Genomic DNA, 12,982 nt, shown 5'->3' with positions numbered 1-12,982 from the left:
GCAAGCGCTTAACGGCCATTGCTTAAAGCCGGAACCACATTGGCTAAACCCTCGTATTTACCCCCATTATCCCAAATATAATACCTTCAAAAACACAATATTTTAAACGTAATACGTTTATGAGGTCATAGTTTATGACTATGCTCAAACTATTATTTGCTGTAAAAAGTTAAATTCTAATCTTATATGCTTGTGTGATTCACCGGGCCGAAAAAGGCAATGACTTGGCTGAAAAATTCAGTCGGGCCTTCCTGCGTGACTAATTTAGAAGCGTGAGCAAAAAAATTTTGAACAGTCATCTTGAAATATATATACATCCCTCTTATTTCTTCTTTTCTCTTTCAGTCTTTTGGAGATAGAAATCTTTTAAAGAGTTTATTCAAAACCTACATTAAAATGTCCAATCCATACGGCCCTAACCCAGGCGATTACCTCTCCAACGTGAGAAGCTTTCAACTTATCGAGTCTACCTTGAGAGAAGGTGAACAGTTTGCCAATGCATTCTTCTCCACCGAAAAGAAGATCGAGATTGCCAAGGCTCTGGATGACTTTGGTGTTGACTACATAGAGTTGACATCTCCAGTTGCCTCCGAGCAGTCGAGACTGGACTGTGAAGCTATCTGCAAATTGGGACTCAAGGCCAAGATCTTGACCCACATCAGATGTCATATGGATGATGCCAGAGTTGCTGTCGAGACTGGTGTTGACGGTGTTGATGTCGTGATTGGAACATCTTCGTTCCTTAGAGAGTATTCGCACGGTAAGGACATGTCCTACATCACCAACAGTGCTGTTGAAGTGATCGAGTTTGTTAAATCAAAGGGAATCGAGATCAGATTCTCGTCGGAAGACTCGTTTAGATCCGACATCGTTGATCTGCTCAACATCTATAGAACCGTCGACAAGATCGGTGTGAATAGAGTTGGTATTGCGGACACCGTTGGATGTGCCAACCCAAGACAGGTGTATGAATTGGTCAAGACTCTCAAATCGGTTGTCAGCTGTGATATTGAATGTCATTTCCACAACGATACCGGATGTGCCATTGCCAACGCCTACACGGCGCTGGAGGCTGGTGCTAAGTTGATTGACGTTTCGGTGCTGGGTATCGGTGAGAGAAACGGAATTACCCCATTGGGCGGTTTGATGGCCAGAATGATTGCTGCTGACCGTGAATACGTCTTGGGCAAATACAAGCTCCACAAGCTGAGAGACTTGGAGAACCTGGTGGCCGATGCTGTTCAGGTCAACGTTCCATTCAACAACCCAATCACGGGTTTCTGTGCCTTTACCCACAAGGCTGGTATCCACGCCAAAGCCATTCTGGCCAACCCATCTACCTACGAGATCCTCAACCCAGCTGATTTCGGCTTGACTAGATACATCCACTTTGCCAACAGGCTCACGGGCTGGAATGCCATCAAATCGAGAGTTGACCAATTGAACCTGAATTTGACTGACGACCAGTGCAAAGAGGTCACTGCCAAGATCAAGCTGATGGGTGACATCAGACCCTTGAACATTGACGATGTTGACTCCATTATCAAGGACTTCCATGCCGATTTGAAACCAAGCGAGGACAAATCTGAGCAATCCGAGGAGCCAGAGGTCAAGAAGCAAAAGGTTTAAGCCAAACCCTTTGCCTTTGCTTTTGCGAATTGGTTTCTCTATTCCAATCAAAAAACAGAACAAAAAACTCAAACGAGCATGTCATTACGCACACATCAGATGATCGAACAACAGTTATTGATGTAATTTATAGTCTTACCATATTCGAGGAAAGTCACGACAAAAGGGGTATTTTAGGGATGTGAGAAGATGAGTTCTCACTAATTTTTAATATTGTTACCGGTTTTATACTTCACTGTTGCCGAACATAGAACAGTATTTGAACACCTAAATGTAGGCTACAACAACAACTGGTCTGTGGTAATGGTAATATAGTAGTATCAGCCAGTCGTGTCCGCCAAACAAATCTCCCAGATCTGGAAAAAACCCGTCACCTGCTCGAAGGCGCGTATATCCCAGCCCAGTCCAATTATTACACCGAAGACTTACCCGCGACCAAACACCTAGGGTCGTGTGCACAGCACCAAAAAACTCAACTGCGTTGGGGATGAAATATTTCAAAAGCTTTCTTCGACTAGTAAAAGCTTTCTCTCTTACATTCGTTATCAACAACATAAGTCAAAATGCCTCGTATGTCTTGATTTTTTGTTCAGTTATTCTGCATCATGATCACTTGAATAAGATTTTGGCAATCTTATTCATTTTATTTCTCGTTCACAGACTATGTGATAGAGGTTCGGGTCCTCGTTTAGAAGAGTCCGAAAGGGTGGAAGTCACAGGAGAAATCCTTTCACTTCTACCTTTTCAGAATCCTTTGAACATTTCCAACATTGATCTCTTCTATTATGAAAAGCTTATTTTCTTTGCTCTGAACTCCCGACACTTCAGTTGCAAAGCACTTTGGATGGATGTCATGGTACTTCGAAAGGTTTGACTTTTCCTTGAAAAGTCTTTCATTGGAGCACTATGGTACCTACGACAACGGTGACTAATAATGCTTACTGATAGAAAACTTCTATGTGTGGAAAAAAGGACTGGAACTTCGTAGAGTGTGATTGATGTAGAACTTCTGATTTTGTCTCTGAGAATGAGAATGCTAACTTTTTCCATCCAGTTGCCCCAAGAAACCACTCCAAGACTTACTCTGTCCCACAACGTCCTTACGAAATTGCTCGTTTGGACTCCGAGCTCAAGCTTGCCGGTGAATACGGTTTGAAGAACAAGCACGAAATCTACCGTATTGGTTTCCAGCTGTCCAAGATCAGAAGAGCTGCCAGAGACTTGTTGACCAGAGACGAGAAGGACCCAAAGCGTCTGTTCGAAGGTAATGCTTTGATCCGTCGTCTGGTCAGAGTTGGTGTCTTGTCTGAGGACAAGATGAAGCTCGATTACGTCTTGGCTTTGAAGATTGAGGACTTCTTGGAGAGAAGATTGCAGACCCAAGTTTTCAAGTTGGGATTGGCCAAGTCTGTCCACCACGCCAGAGTCTTGATCCAGCAGAGACACATTGCCGTTGGTAAGCAAATTGTCAACATCCCATCTTTCATGGTTAGATTGGACTCCCAGAAGCACATCGACTACTCCGTCACCTCTCCATTGGGCGGTGGAAGACCAGGTCGTGTTAAGAGAAGAAGCCAGAACAAGGACTCTGGTGAGGATGCTGAGGCTGAGGAGGATGACGAGTAAACTTGTTCTACAATATCATAACTTGTTTAAAAAGAATTACACCATTAGGATAATACATCAATGTGTGGCGTAAAGCGATATGGACTTCTCCATATTATATGCACAGGGTCTTTTGATAGGAAGAGTAAAGTAGTGCAAAAGCCAATCATGAGTTTCTCAAGTATATCACGTGATATATTAAAGGGCTAATACCCTCCAAAAAGAGAGATTTTCTAAATGGGGGTGATCCACAAGATAGTGTACGGCTCAGGTATTTGCATTGAATTTTTGAGAACTTCAATAGTGAAGCTTTAACACTCTTCGAACAGAAACTTTGTTACAACCATCTTTAACAAACATAATCAAAAATGGGTAAAAGGTATGTTCAAATGTGTTTATTGGGAGCTCTTGAAGCGAATCGTGGTCTGGTCTGTTTGAATTACCTAGTTGGTACCGCAATTATTCTACTTGGCCAGTCACCGAACGGTAGTGAAGAGAATGGTTGATGAAAAATCAAGACTGTGAAAGAATATACCAGGGTATCAAAAAGAAACTACCAAATAAAGATGCTGATGATCACGAATAATGCCAGCATGTGCCATTGAAATTTACCAGAACCGTCAGAAAAGTTTTCAGCGTACATTATTGAAGTTCCAGTGACCGGTGACAAGCAAAAGACATTTTCCAACCGTTCCATAACAACCACCACAATCAGACAAGCTCACCCTTTTGAAATCCAATCAGAACGTTCGTTACTAACTCTTTTAATTTAGTCACGGTTTGAGATCCCGTACCAGATACGCTTTCAAGCGTGATTACAAGACCAATGGTGTTATTGCTTTGTCCACCTACTTGAAGGCCTACAAGGTTGGTGACATTGTTGACGTCAAGGTTAACGGTGCCGTCCAGAAGGGTATGCCATTCAAATACTACCACGGTAAGACTGGTATCATCTACAACGTGACCAAGACCGCCGTCGGTGTTATCTTGTACAAGGTTGTCGGTAACAGATACTTGGAGAAGAGAGTGAACATCAAGGTTGAGCACATCAAGCACTCCAAGTGCCGTCAAGAGTTCTTGGAGAGAGTCAAGGAGAACGCTGCCAAGAAGGCTGCCGCCAAGGCTGCTGGTGAGGCTGTTTTGTTGAAGAGACAACCAGTTGGTCCAAGACCATCCAAGGTTGTGTCTGGTATCCCAACCACTTTGGCTCCAGCTGCTTACGAAACTTACATTTAAATAATCCGGCAAGAAAAACTGTTCACTATTGTTTAAACTACACTGTTTTTAGAGAGTAACGTACCTAAGGAAACATGGTGTCTTGTCATGCAAACACCACTGATACCGCCTATCAGTACATATTCTGGCATATCAGTCCTTTACACTGAAACTCGTAGTTATATGATGCAATGCAGTTTATTTCCTTTGGCTATCTCATACTGACTGATCTGGTAAATTCAGCGCAATATTCCTCGGGCGTCCTTTTTGAACTTGGCACGTTACTGCGGCGATGGCCTCTATTCAAACAATTTTAACAAGATGTCTAAAATTATTTCGAGGCTTCACTACACTGTTTTGGACCGAATACTCGAGGTAATTTGTGTGTTCAGGGGTTTAGGATTGATTTGGGTCGTCATTTATCGATAATTCCTAGGTATTTGGACGATGACAATCGAAAGGGACATCGAGGAATCGATACCTTACCTGGTGAGCGATGAAAAATCCGCCGAGTTCAAACACCAGGAGCCTACAACTCCGGATACGGTTAAACCGTGGGTTCATTTCGTTGCTGGTGGTATAGGTGGTATGGCAGGTGCTGTTTGTACTTCTCCGTTCGATGTTGTGAAAACTAGGTTACAATCAAGTGTCTACAGAGACCTGTACATGTCGCAGAATACGCAGGGCAACTTCATCACCAAGGGGTTGGGCCATTTTAGAGAAACAATCACGATATTGAGAGATGTTCGCAAAGTCGAGGGCTCGAGGGCCCTGTTTAAAGGTTTGGGTCCAAACCTGGTCGGTGTGATACCCGCAAGATCCATCAATTTTTTCACGTACGGCTACGGCAAAGATGTGTTGGTGGAGAAGTTTTTTGATGGAAAAGAGAATTCTGTGGTTCATCTGCTAGCAGGTATCAACGCCGGGTTTGTGACAAGTACGGCTACTAACCCAATATGGCTAGTCAAGACGAGACTCCAATTGGACAGAGCCACGAAGAGAGAGTACAAAAACTCCCTCGACTGCATTGCCAAAATAATGAGAAACGAAGGAATAACTGCATTTTACAGGGGACTGACTGCTTCATACCTTGGGTCTGTGGAGTCCACTTTACAATGGGTCCTTTACGAACAGATGAAAAGTATCATCAATAACAGAGCCGAGAAACTCAAGCAGTCAGGAAGAGAGAGGACGGCGATGGACTCTTTCTTTGACTGGTCTGCTCGTTCTGGAGCTGCTGGTGCTGCCAAGTTTGTGGCCTCCATGATAACGTATCCCCATGAGGTTGTTAGGACCAGATTGAGACAGGCACCTACCGAGAACGGCAAGGCGAAATACACTGGTCTGATCCAGTGTTTCAAACTAATAATTAAGGAAGAAGGTCTGGCCTCAATGTATGGAGGATTGACGCCCCATTTGATGAGAACAGTCCCCAACAGTGTTATCATGTTTGGAACATGGGAGGTGTTCACCACGTTGCTCAGTTGATGGTAACAAAATCCACATTTAAAAAAATGAGGGACACTTTCACCGCTTGTCTGCATGATACCCTGCCCATATCGATTTGAAATCTATAAATATCAACGTTTTCTGTAAATAAGAAAGTCTTATCTCTCTATGCTCTATAAACTTTTCAAGCTCATCGCTAAAGCTTCGGACGGTAACTACCCTCTTTTCCTCCACCATTAATGGTTAATGTCTTTTCGATTTGCTTTGAATAGCTACATATTGAATCCAGAAAAGCACAAGGAGAGCGTGGTGTTTGAAGATGACAACTTTGTCATCATAAAAGACGCGTTTCCGAAGTCTGTGATTCACTACTTGGTGCTGCCCAGGTCCCCCAAGTGGACCTCACTGCACCCTTTGAAGGCTCTCAAAGACGATGAGTTGCTTGCATTGTGTCTCGAATATGTGGAGATAGCCTTAGCCAAACTCGAGGCCGTATTCAACTCAAAGTATAGACATATAGGATCGGAGCCATTCAGCGTGCGAGACGATTTTGTGCAAATAGGGGTTCATTCAGTACCCTCTCTCAACAACCTCCACATCCATGTCATGACCAAAGATCTGTGCTCTGCCCGAATGAAGAACAAAAAACATTATAATTCTTTCAAAACAAGATTCTTCGTTCCATTGGAAGACATTTCCTTGATGGATAAGGACGATCCCAGAATGAGTCCCCGCCAAATGGAAGACACCATCAAGAATAGCGATCTTATTTGCCATTATTGTGGGGAAAATTTCAAGAACAAGTTCGCCTTGTTGAAAAAGCACATTGACCATGAATTTTCCAAAAGCTTCAAAAAATTGGGAGTGTGACAAAAATTATATCAATAAAGGGCTTTAATGATCCGATTTACTGTAATTATCATAAAAGTTCTTAAGATTGAAGATTTCTCAATAATTAGAAAATATCACTTTTGGCCTCTAATTCACCCTCGTCTTCGGACTCGCTTCCCACCAGATCGGGAACAGACTGTTGATCTTGTTCATCATAGTCATTTTCATCATCGTCAGATTCTTCTTCGTCATCGCTCGAGTCATCATGCTGTCTGTTTGGATTCCCCATCATCCAGATATCCACCGTAGCCTTCTGCTCCTTTCTTTCCTGTTTTTCCCTAGCAAGAGTCTCTATCCAATCTTCTTCGGCCTTCTTGACTGATTCTGCGTCTGTACATTGCTGGTATATCTTGATAATGTCTTTGTTGATCTTCAAAAACGTAGGACCCCATGAGAAGTGTTGCAGCAGGTCTTTGGCCCAATCCAGATGACCAACTATGGCAAAACATGCAGCCAAAGCTTCTACACAATTCAATCTCATGGGCTTACCATAGTTAACAGGATTTGCGGCCAGCAGATAGGGGAGCAGTCGCTCATGCTTTCCTCCGATCCTGTTGAAAGGTATCTCCTCAATCCTGGCCCAAGAGCATTCAACCACTGCCGCACCCTGGGTTTCCACGATCTCTCTGTCGTCAGGACACACAAGGCCTTGACCATTAGGACTAAGTAAAAAACAGTCAGTTAGTATACTATAAGCGCAAAGTTCTGGATTTGTCCCATTTTCAACTTACCTAACCACCACTCCCTGGAACTTCTGGCCTATCCTCAAGCTTCTGATCAGGCCCAATCTCTCAAGCTTTTTCCCGCTACACCGTTTGGGGTCACAATGGTCAAAATCCTAGTAAAATGTTAGTCATCTAGACCTGATACCCAGATATTTAGCTATCTCAGCTCAATTTTTTCTACTTACCCACATCGCCATCTTGGCTGGAAAGTTGAGATCTTTCTTCACAGAGTACTTGGTCTCCTGAAACCCTTTCTTGTGGAAAGTCTTTGAATGGTGTCCATTCGAGCCCCTACTGCTCTTGACCTTATCATCGTGATCTTTGTTTTTTCCCTTTCCCATTATAAGTGTTGTGTGTTGTTGTATGGGTAAGAATAGATTATTAACAGTAACGATGGAAAAAAATTGAGATGCGATGAGGCTCTTGGAGTGGCTCACCTAAGATAACAAGCTCAGCTTTCGATTACTTATAATAGTCATTTATAGGATATCCACACTAGTTGAGATAACTAAAATTTATGAAATATTGGAGATATCTCATGATTTTTTGTCTTTAATACGTTGCATTGAAATTAAATAACCAAATTCAAGATTGGTCACAATGACTTCTAGGCAGCATATGCCCCTGTTGTTCAACCCGTTTCTGAACGCAGTGTTCAACCATCCCAACCCGTCTGCATCGCCGTTGAAGAATGTCATGAAAGTGCTGAGTGCACATCCGGAGGATTATGCTTTGTTGGTACCAGAAAGTGAAAGTTTATGGCTGAATATAGAGGAGGGATCGGGAATACCATATAGAGACTTCTGCCACCATACGGAGTTCGTGGAAGCCCATGTGATTAGTCTGAAAGGAGTTCAACCGGGGAAATCGAACAGGCGGTTCAGAACACTTAGTGGACGCGAGGTGTCTATATACGATGACGAGGTCATTGGAATGAAGGGATTCCAGCATGGAGTGGTAGCCAAGATTGCATCTAAGGAGCTCTTCAGAAGCTTTTGTTCATATTTGCCATTTGGATCTAGATTCCAGCTATTTTACATAAACAGACCGCTAGTTGGAAATCCAATACCGAAAGGTGTGCCAAGGACAACCCCACCTGGGCTGGAGAATGCGGATTCCATCAAAGAGAGCCCCCCACACCATTTTGGCCAGACCCATCAAACTGACAATGAGGATGTCAAGTCGCTGGTCAGCGTCTTGCGAGAATCACCAACTTTGTCGCAGGAAATAAACACGAAGTTCAAGGACTTATTTCACGATTTCAACGTGCGAAATGTCGAACATGAAGACCAACTTGCCGACGCTTTCAACCACACTATGAAAGCCGGGGTCGCTATCTTCAACCAGGCTACTTTGAATGCCGACGAGATTGACAAATTCTTTACTGACTTTTCAAAAGCGCATCCTTTGCTGGACATTAACGAGTGTTTCTACACTTATATTGAAATGAACATCTACGACAAGATCTGGCCGCAGTTTAGAAGGGTCAGAAACGAGCATAACAGAGACCACGATGACATGTTGAATTCAAGCTACGAAAATCTTAACAGTATGAGTCTTAATCAGGTTGGGATCCCTGATTATAGTGCCAAAACTGCCCCTTTTACAGAGAAAAAGATACTGCAGGCAATAAACGAGTTCAAACAACTGCAGTTTGCAGACTGCGCCTGTGAAAAAAGATCAATCCTGATGTCTACTTTCCGGGCTCTTACTTCTGAGAGCTCAGAATCGCCGTTGGTGGTGGATGCAGATACTTTGGTTGGACTGTTAATCATGGTGATTGTACATTCCCAGGTCAAGGATCTCCACAAACACTTGGCCTACATCAAAGAATTCTCATTTGTGGTGGAGGATCTAGAATCGGGAGTAGATGGATACGTTATCTCAACCTTTGAGGCAGTCCTGGGTTATTTGAGCGACAGCCAGAACTTGAAGAAGCTGATATCCCATTCCAAGGAGAACGCAGAGTTATGGGGTCTGATCAAAGCAGCATCTGCTGATCAAAATGTCAATAATGATGCTAACGATTCGTCGCATGACAACGAAATAGCTAGTCAGATAGAAAAGCTACTATTGCCATTTGAGAATGGAAATGTTACTACGGATTCCTTCATCCGGGCTCGTACCCTCCAGGGTGAGTCTTGCTTGATGCTGGCAGTACAACAGAATAACAGGCTTATTTTTGAGACACTGATCAAGTTTGAGAATGTCTTCACCGTGGATGATGTTTTAGAGGACAGAAACATCTTCAATACGAATCTGTTGATGGCTGCACTACAGTGGAAAAATAATGAAGTGATTGACGAGCTTGCCGACATCTTACTGCAAGCCACTGATGAAGAAAAAGTGGAGTTTTGCTCCACGCAAGATACACATAAGCGGAATTTGGGCCACTATCTCATCCACAGACATGAGCTGGTGGAGGAGTTGGGTACCTACATTGATTGGACTGCGACAGATACCAATAAACAAAGTCCTTTCTTTGCAATCACACGGTGCTATGATCATCCCTTTTACTTTGAACTCCTACGGGCCACAATAGAATCGGTGAAGGCATGGTACGACCTTCATGGTCGGAGATTCGATTACCGAGACCACGTGGATCTGAAAGGGAACACCATTCTTCATGCCCTTAAAGACGGAAAGGTTCTTGAATTGGTTCTGAAGGTGTTTGAGTTTGTAGACGTCAATGCACTGAACTCGCTCAAGTTGACCCCACTGATGGTGTATGTGAAATACAGTCGTTTGGAGAATATCAAGGTTTTGCTCGGAGACTCCAAACTGGACATTAACCGATACGACAATAAGTATTGTCTCACTGCTGCTGATTATGTCAAGATTGATAAGGGGAAACTAATATCGGATGTTGACCAAAAAACCACAAACGAAAAGATTGAGGAACTACTTGACTACACGTTCTTGAAGGAGAACATGCCCTGGAATCAACCTGGGGCCTTTGGTACTGTAAGAATGAAGTACGATTCCAACCACGAGCTATGTCTTTTTTTGAAAAGAATTTCCTCCAATAGCGAAGCCCATATTTTGGACTCAGCATGGCACAATTTCTACGATTTCAAGAAGACCTTGAGGCTGATCAAACTTGAATATCCTTTCACCTTCTTTGGAAGCTCGAATGAATGGTTTCCCAAAGTGCTGGATGCAACGCAAAAACCCAACATAAACTACTCTGCTCGCTTCAAACTGAATTATCACCAGGAATGCATCAACACCATTACCTGTTTCCTTCTGTTCAACCCCAGCACCGCTCAGAGTGCAACTTTGCGAGAGTTTCTTCTTACCTCAGGTCCAATCAACGAGGCAGAACACATGAAAAGACTGAATTTGGCACGGAAAAAGCAGGCTGAATTGTTGCTATCGGATAAGGCTGATCACACCAAGCTTCTGAAGCCAGACAGTTTGGGAGACATTCAAACTTTCATGAAATACTCTCTGAATGAAATTCTCAGCTTCAAGACGGTGTTTGAGAGGATTTACCGTAGCCTGGTGTTCTATGAAACGAAGGCTCGCGATCTTTCAACTTTGAGAGGCCGGATGCTAAGTTTCGCCTCAGGCGATCCGTCCTCTGGAGACGTATTGTCTCATCTTGACAAGCTGCCGGTCCAGTTTTTAGCAAGCCTGCAGGATACTTTGAATGTGGTTTCTGATTGGGAAGGAACCTCCCTCTGCTCGCAAGATAAGTTGTCAATATATGTTTATTATCTTGCAATAGCCACCACCGAATTGGTATCGTCTATTGAGCATTTCATCAACACCCACGTCAGCCGTTGGTGGGATGTTTACAGTGAATTACTGGGTTTGAACGAGGAATTATCGAGGTTAAAACAGATAGACGAGAAGGCACGGAGCAAAAAGCCGACTGGCGAAGATTCCAATGGATCTGCGTCCGAAAATGATACATCGCTGAGTCCCCTATCTTCGATATCTTCATTGATTGGATATATGTCGGGGTCAACTGTCAACGATGTATCTGGAGATGGTACCGTGATTTCACAAGTTAGCACAGAGGCCATGGTCCCAAAGAAAACTAGTGATCCCTTGAGTGGAAGCTTTTTGGCAGAAATCATAGCTGGTCGCCGACAGAAGCACTCCAAAAGAGTCATGGAAAAGCTCGAGGCTCTCCAGAGTGAATTGGCGGTCCTGAGTCCGGAAATTAAACACACTCACGAGAGTCTTGCGGTCGAGATCAGCAACTATTACATTCTGAAGCAAAACGTGATGAAGCTGATGCTGCAGCAACACGCAAGACAGAAATTGCGGGATCTCAGGTTCAAAAACTTAGCATTACAAAAAGGGTTTGAGGATTTTAAGAGAAGTTTTATATAGACATGCATGAATAGAAGCTCCCATCATTAGCATGGGTGTTTTAAACTTATTGAGAATTGTTGTTTCCACCCATGAAGTTCTGGAACATGGGATTGTTCATAATGTCACCTAGGCCACCTTCACCTTCTCCTCCCGCACCACCAAGACCGAAGCTCTCTGCCATCTGTCTTACTTGAGGGTTGCTCATCAGGTTTCTAAGAGCATCTGGGTTCTGCATCATTTGCTGAGCAGCTTGCATGATTTGTGGGTTGTTCATGAGACCAGCAAGACCACCAGCACCACCGGCACCAGCACCAGCACCGCCAAACATGGAAGCCAGATTACCAAGGTCAGGAAGACCCCCAGCACCAGCACCTGGAGTTGAGGCACCTGGAGTAGAAGCACCCCTACTGGCAGAATCAGTTGGGGTTATCGAAGACGACGCCTTCAGCTCATCCATAACCTTCTTCTTGGCAGTCTCGTAACCTTTCTTCATAGCATCACTCTGTTTGTCACCCTCCACCTTCAAACCTTGCTCGTAAGCCTCCATTGAAGCCTTAGCATCTCCAAGCAGGTACTTGGCCAGTCCAAGTCTGGAGTAGGCCTTCGCATAGCTTGGCTCGCTCTTGATTGCGGCCTCAGCATCCTTCACGGCGGACTCATGGTCGTGGAGGGAAGAGTACGCGGCAGCTCTATTGGAAAGGTAGACGGCATTGGTTGGGAACAAGTTCAAAGCCTCGGTGTACTTTTCAACAGCACCCTGGAAGTCTCTGTCACGCATAAGAACGTTTCCCTGGGTCTTGAACTTTTCACCCTCAGCCTTCAAATTGGCCTCGTCTGCATCGATATGCACTGGGACTGCTGATGAAGATGGGGCTGCTGCGACAGGCACAGGAGCGGGAGTGGAGATTGACACGCTCTGAAGGAGCTCAACAAGGTCCTTACCTCCAAACTTAGAGTCAACAATTGCCTTCTGGGTAGACTTGTCAACCTCAAAAGCATCTGCAATGCAGTCGACGGCAACATCCAAACTCTCCTCGAAATCGGGAGCAACCTTTCCCTTAGCACTCTGCAAAAAATTTATCACGGCCAAAGCCACATCCTGGTGTGAAACACTCATTGTAAACTTTCTGAAAAGAGCTTCT

The 12,982-nt window shown here is 44.0% G+C and overlaps 8 protein-coding genes across 8 annotated transcripts; 6 read left to right on the top strand and 2 right to left on the bottom strand.

The window, feature by feature from the left end:
* Positions 1 to 396: 396 nt before the first annotated feature.
* KUCA_T00001536001 (uncharacterized protein) lies at positions 397 to 1,629 on the top strand (the record flags this gene model as incomplete). Its single annotated transcript, XM_022603726.1, has 1 exon — positions 397 to 1,629. One exon carries the CDS (start codon positions 397 to 399, stop codon positions 1,627 to 1,629), a length of 1,233 nt encoding a protein of 410 aa, XP_022457578.1.
* Positions 1,630 to 2,477: 848 nt separating this feature from the next.
* On the top strand, positions 2,478 to 3,255 carry KUCA_T00001535001 (uncharacterized protein; the record flags this gene model as incomplete). The annotated part of the gene is made up of 2 exons (XM_022603725.1): positions 2,478 to 2,553; positions 2,684 to 3,255. The coding sequence occupies 2 exons, from the start codon at positions 2,478 to 2,480 to the stop codon at positions 3,253 to 3,255; spliced, it is 648 nt and encodes a 215-aa protein (XP_022457577.1).
* A 564-nt stretch (positions 3,256 to 3,819) lies between these two features.
* KUCA_T00001534001 (uncharacterized protein) lies at positions 3,820 to 4,470 on the top strand (the record flags this gene model as incomplete). Its single annotated transcript, XM_022603724.1, has 2 exons — positions 3,820 to 3,890; positions 4,008 to 4,470. The coding sequence occupies 2 exons, from the start codon at positions 3,820 to 3,822 to the stop codon at positions 4,468 to 4,470; spliced, it is 534 nt and encodes a 177-aa protein (XP_022457576.1).
* Positions 4,471 to 4,896: 426 nt separating this feature from the next.
* KUCA_T00001533001 (uncharacterized protein) lies at positions 4,897 to 5,937 on the top strand (the record flags this gene model as incomplete). The annotated part of the gene is made up of 1 exon (XM_022603723.1): positions 4,897 to 5,937. The coding sequence occupies one exon, from the start codon at positions 4,897 to 4,899 to the stop codon at positions 5,935 to 5,937; it is 1,041 nt and encodes a 346-aa protein (XP_022457575.1).
* A 207-nt stretch (positions 5,938 to 6,144) lies between these two features.
* On the top strand, positions 6,145 to 6,768 carry KUCA_T00001532001 (uncharacterized protein; the record flags this gene model as incomplete). Its single annotated transcript, XM_022603722.1, has 1 exon — positions 6,145 to 6,768. One exon carries the CDS (start codon positions 6,145 to 6,147, stop codon positions 6,766 to 6,768), a length of 624 nt encoding a protein of 207 aa, XP_022457574.1.
* An 85-nt stretch (positions 6,769 to 6,853) lies between these two features.
* KUCA_T00001531001 (uncharacterized protein) lies at positions 6,854 to 7,855 on the bottom strand (the record flags this gene model as incomplete). Its single annotated transcript, XM_022603721.1, has 3 exons — positions 6,854 to 7,451; positions 7,521 to 7,627; positions 7,700 to 7,855. The coding sequence occupies 3 exons, from the start codon at positions 7,853 to 7,855 to the stop codon at positions 6,854 to 6,856; spliced, it is 861 nt and encodes a 286-aa protein (XP_022457573.1).
* A 259-nt stretch (positions 7,856 to 8,114) lies between these two features.
* Positions 8,115 to 11,858, top strand: KUCA_T00001530001 (uncharacterized protein; the record flags this gene model as incomplete). The annotated part of the gene is made up of 1 exon (XM_022603720.1): positions 8,115 to 11,858. The coding sequence occupies one exon, from the start codon at positions 8,115 to 8,117 to the stop codon at positions 11,856 to 11,858; it is 3,744 nt and encodes a 1,247-aa protein (XP_022457572.1).
* A 46-nt stretch (positions 11,859 to 11,904) lies between these two features.
* Positions 11,905 to 12,957, bottom strand: KUCA_T00001529001 (uncharacterized protein; the record flags this gene model as incomplete). The annotated part of the gene is made up of 1 exon (XM_022603718.1): positions 11,905 to 12,957. The coding sequence occupies one exon, from the start codon at positions 12,955 to 12,957 to the stop codon at positions 11,905 to 11,907; it is 1,053 nt and encodes a 350-aa protein (XP_022457571.1).
* Positions 12,958 to 12,982: the final 25 nt, after the last annotated feature.

Source organism: Kuraishia capsulata, genomic scaffold (genome assembly GCF_000576695.1).
Source record: "Kuraishia capsulata CBS 1993 genomic scaffold, Kuraishia_capsulata_scaffold_2, whole genome shotgun sequence".
NCBI lineage: Eukaryota > Fungi > Ascomycota > Pichiomycetes > Pichiales > Pichiaceae > Kuraishia > Kuraishia capsulata.
Note: the sequence above shows the minus strand (reverse complement) of the source record. Positions and strands in the feature narration are given on the sequence as shown.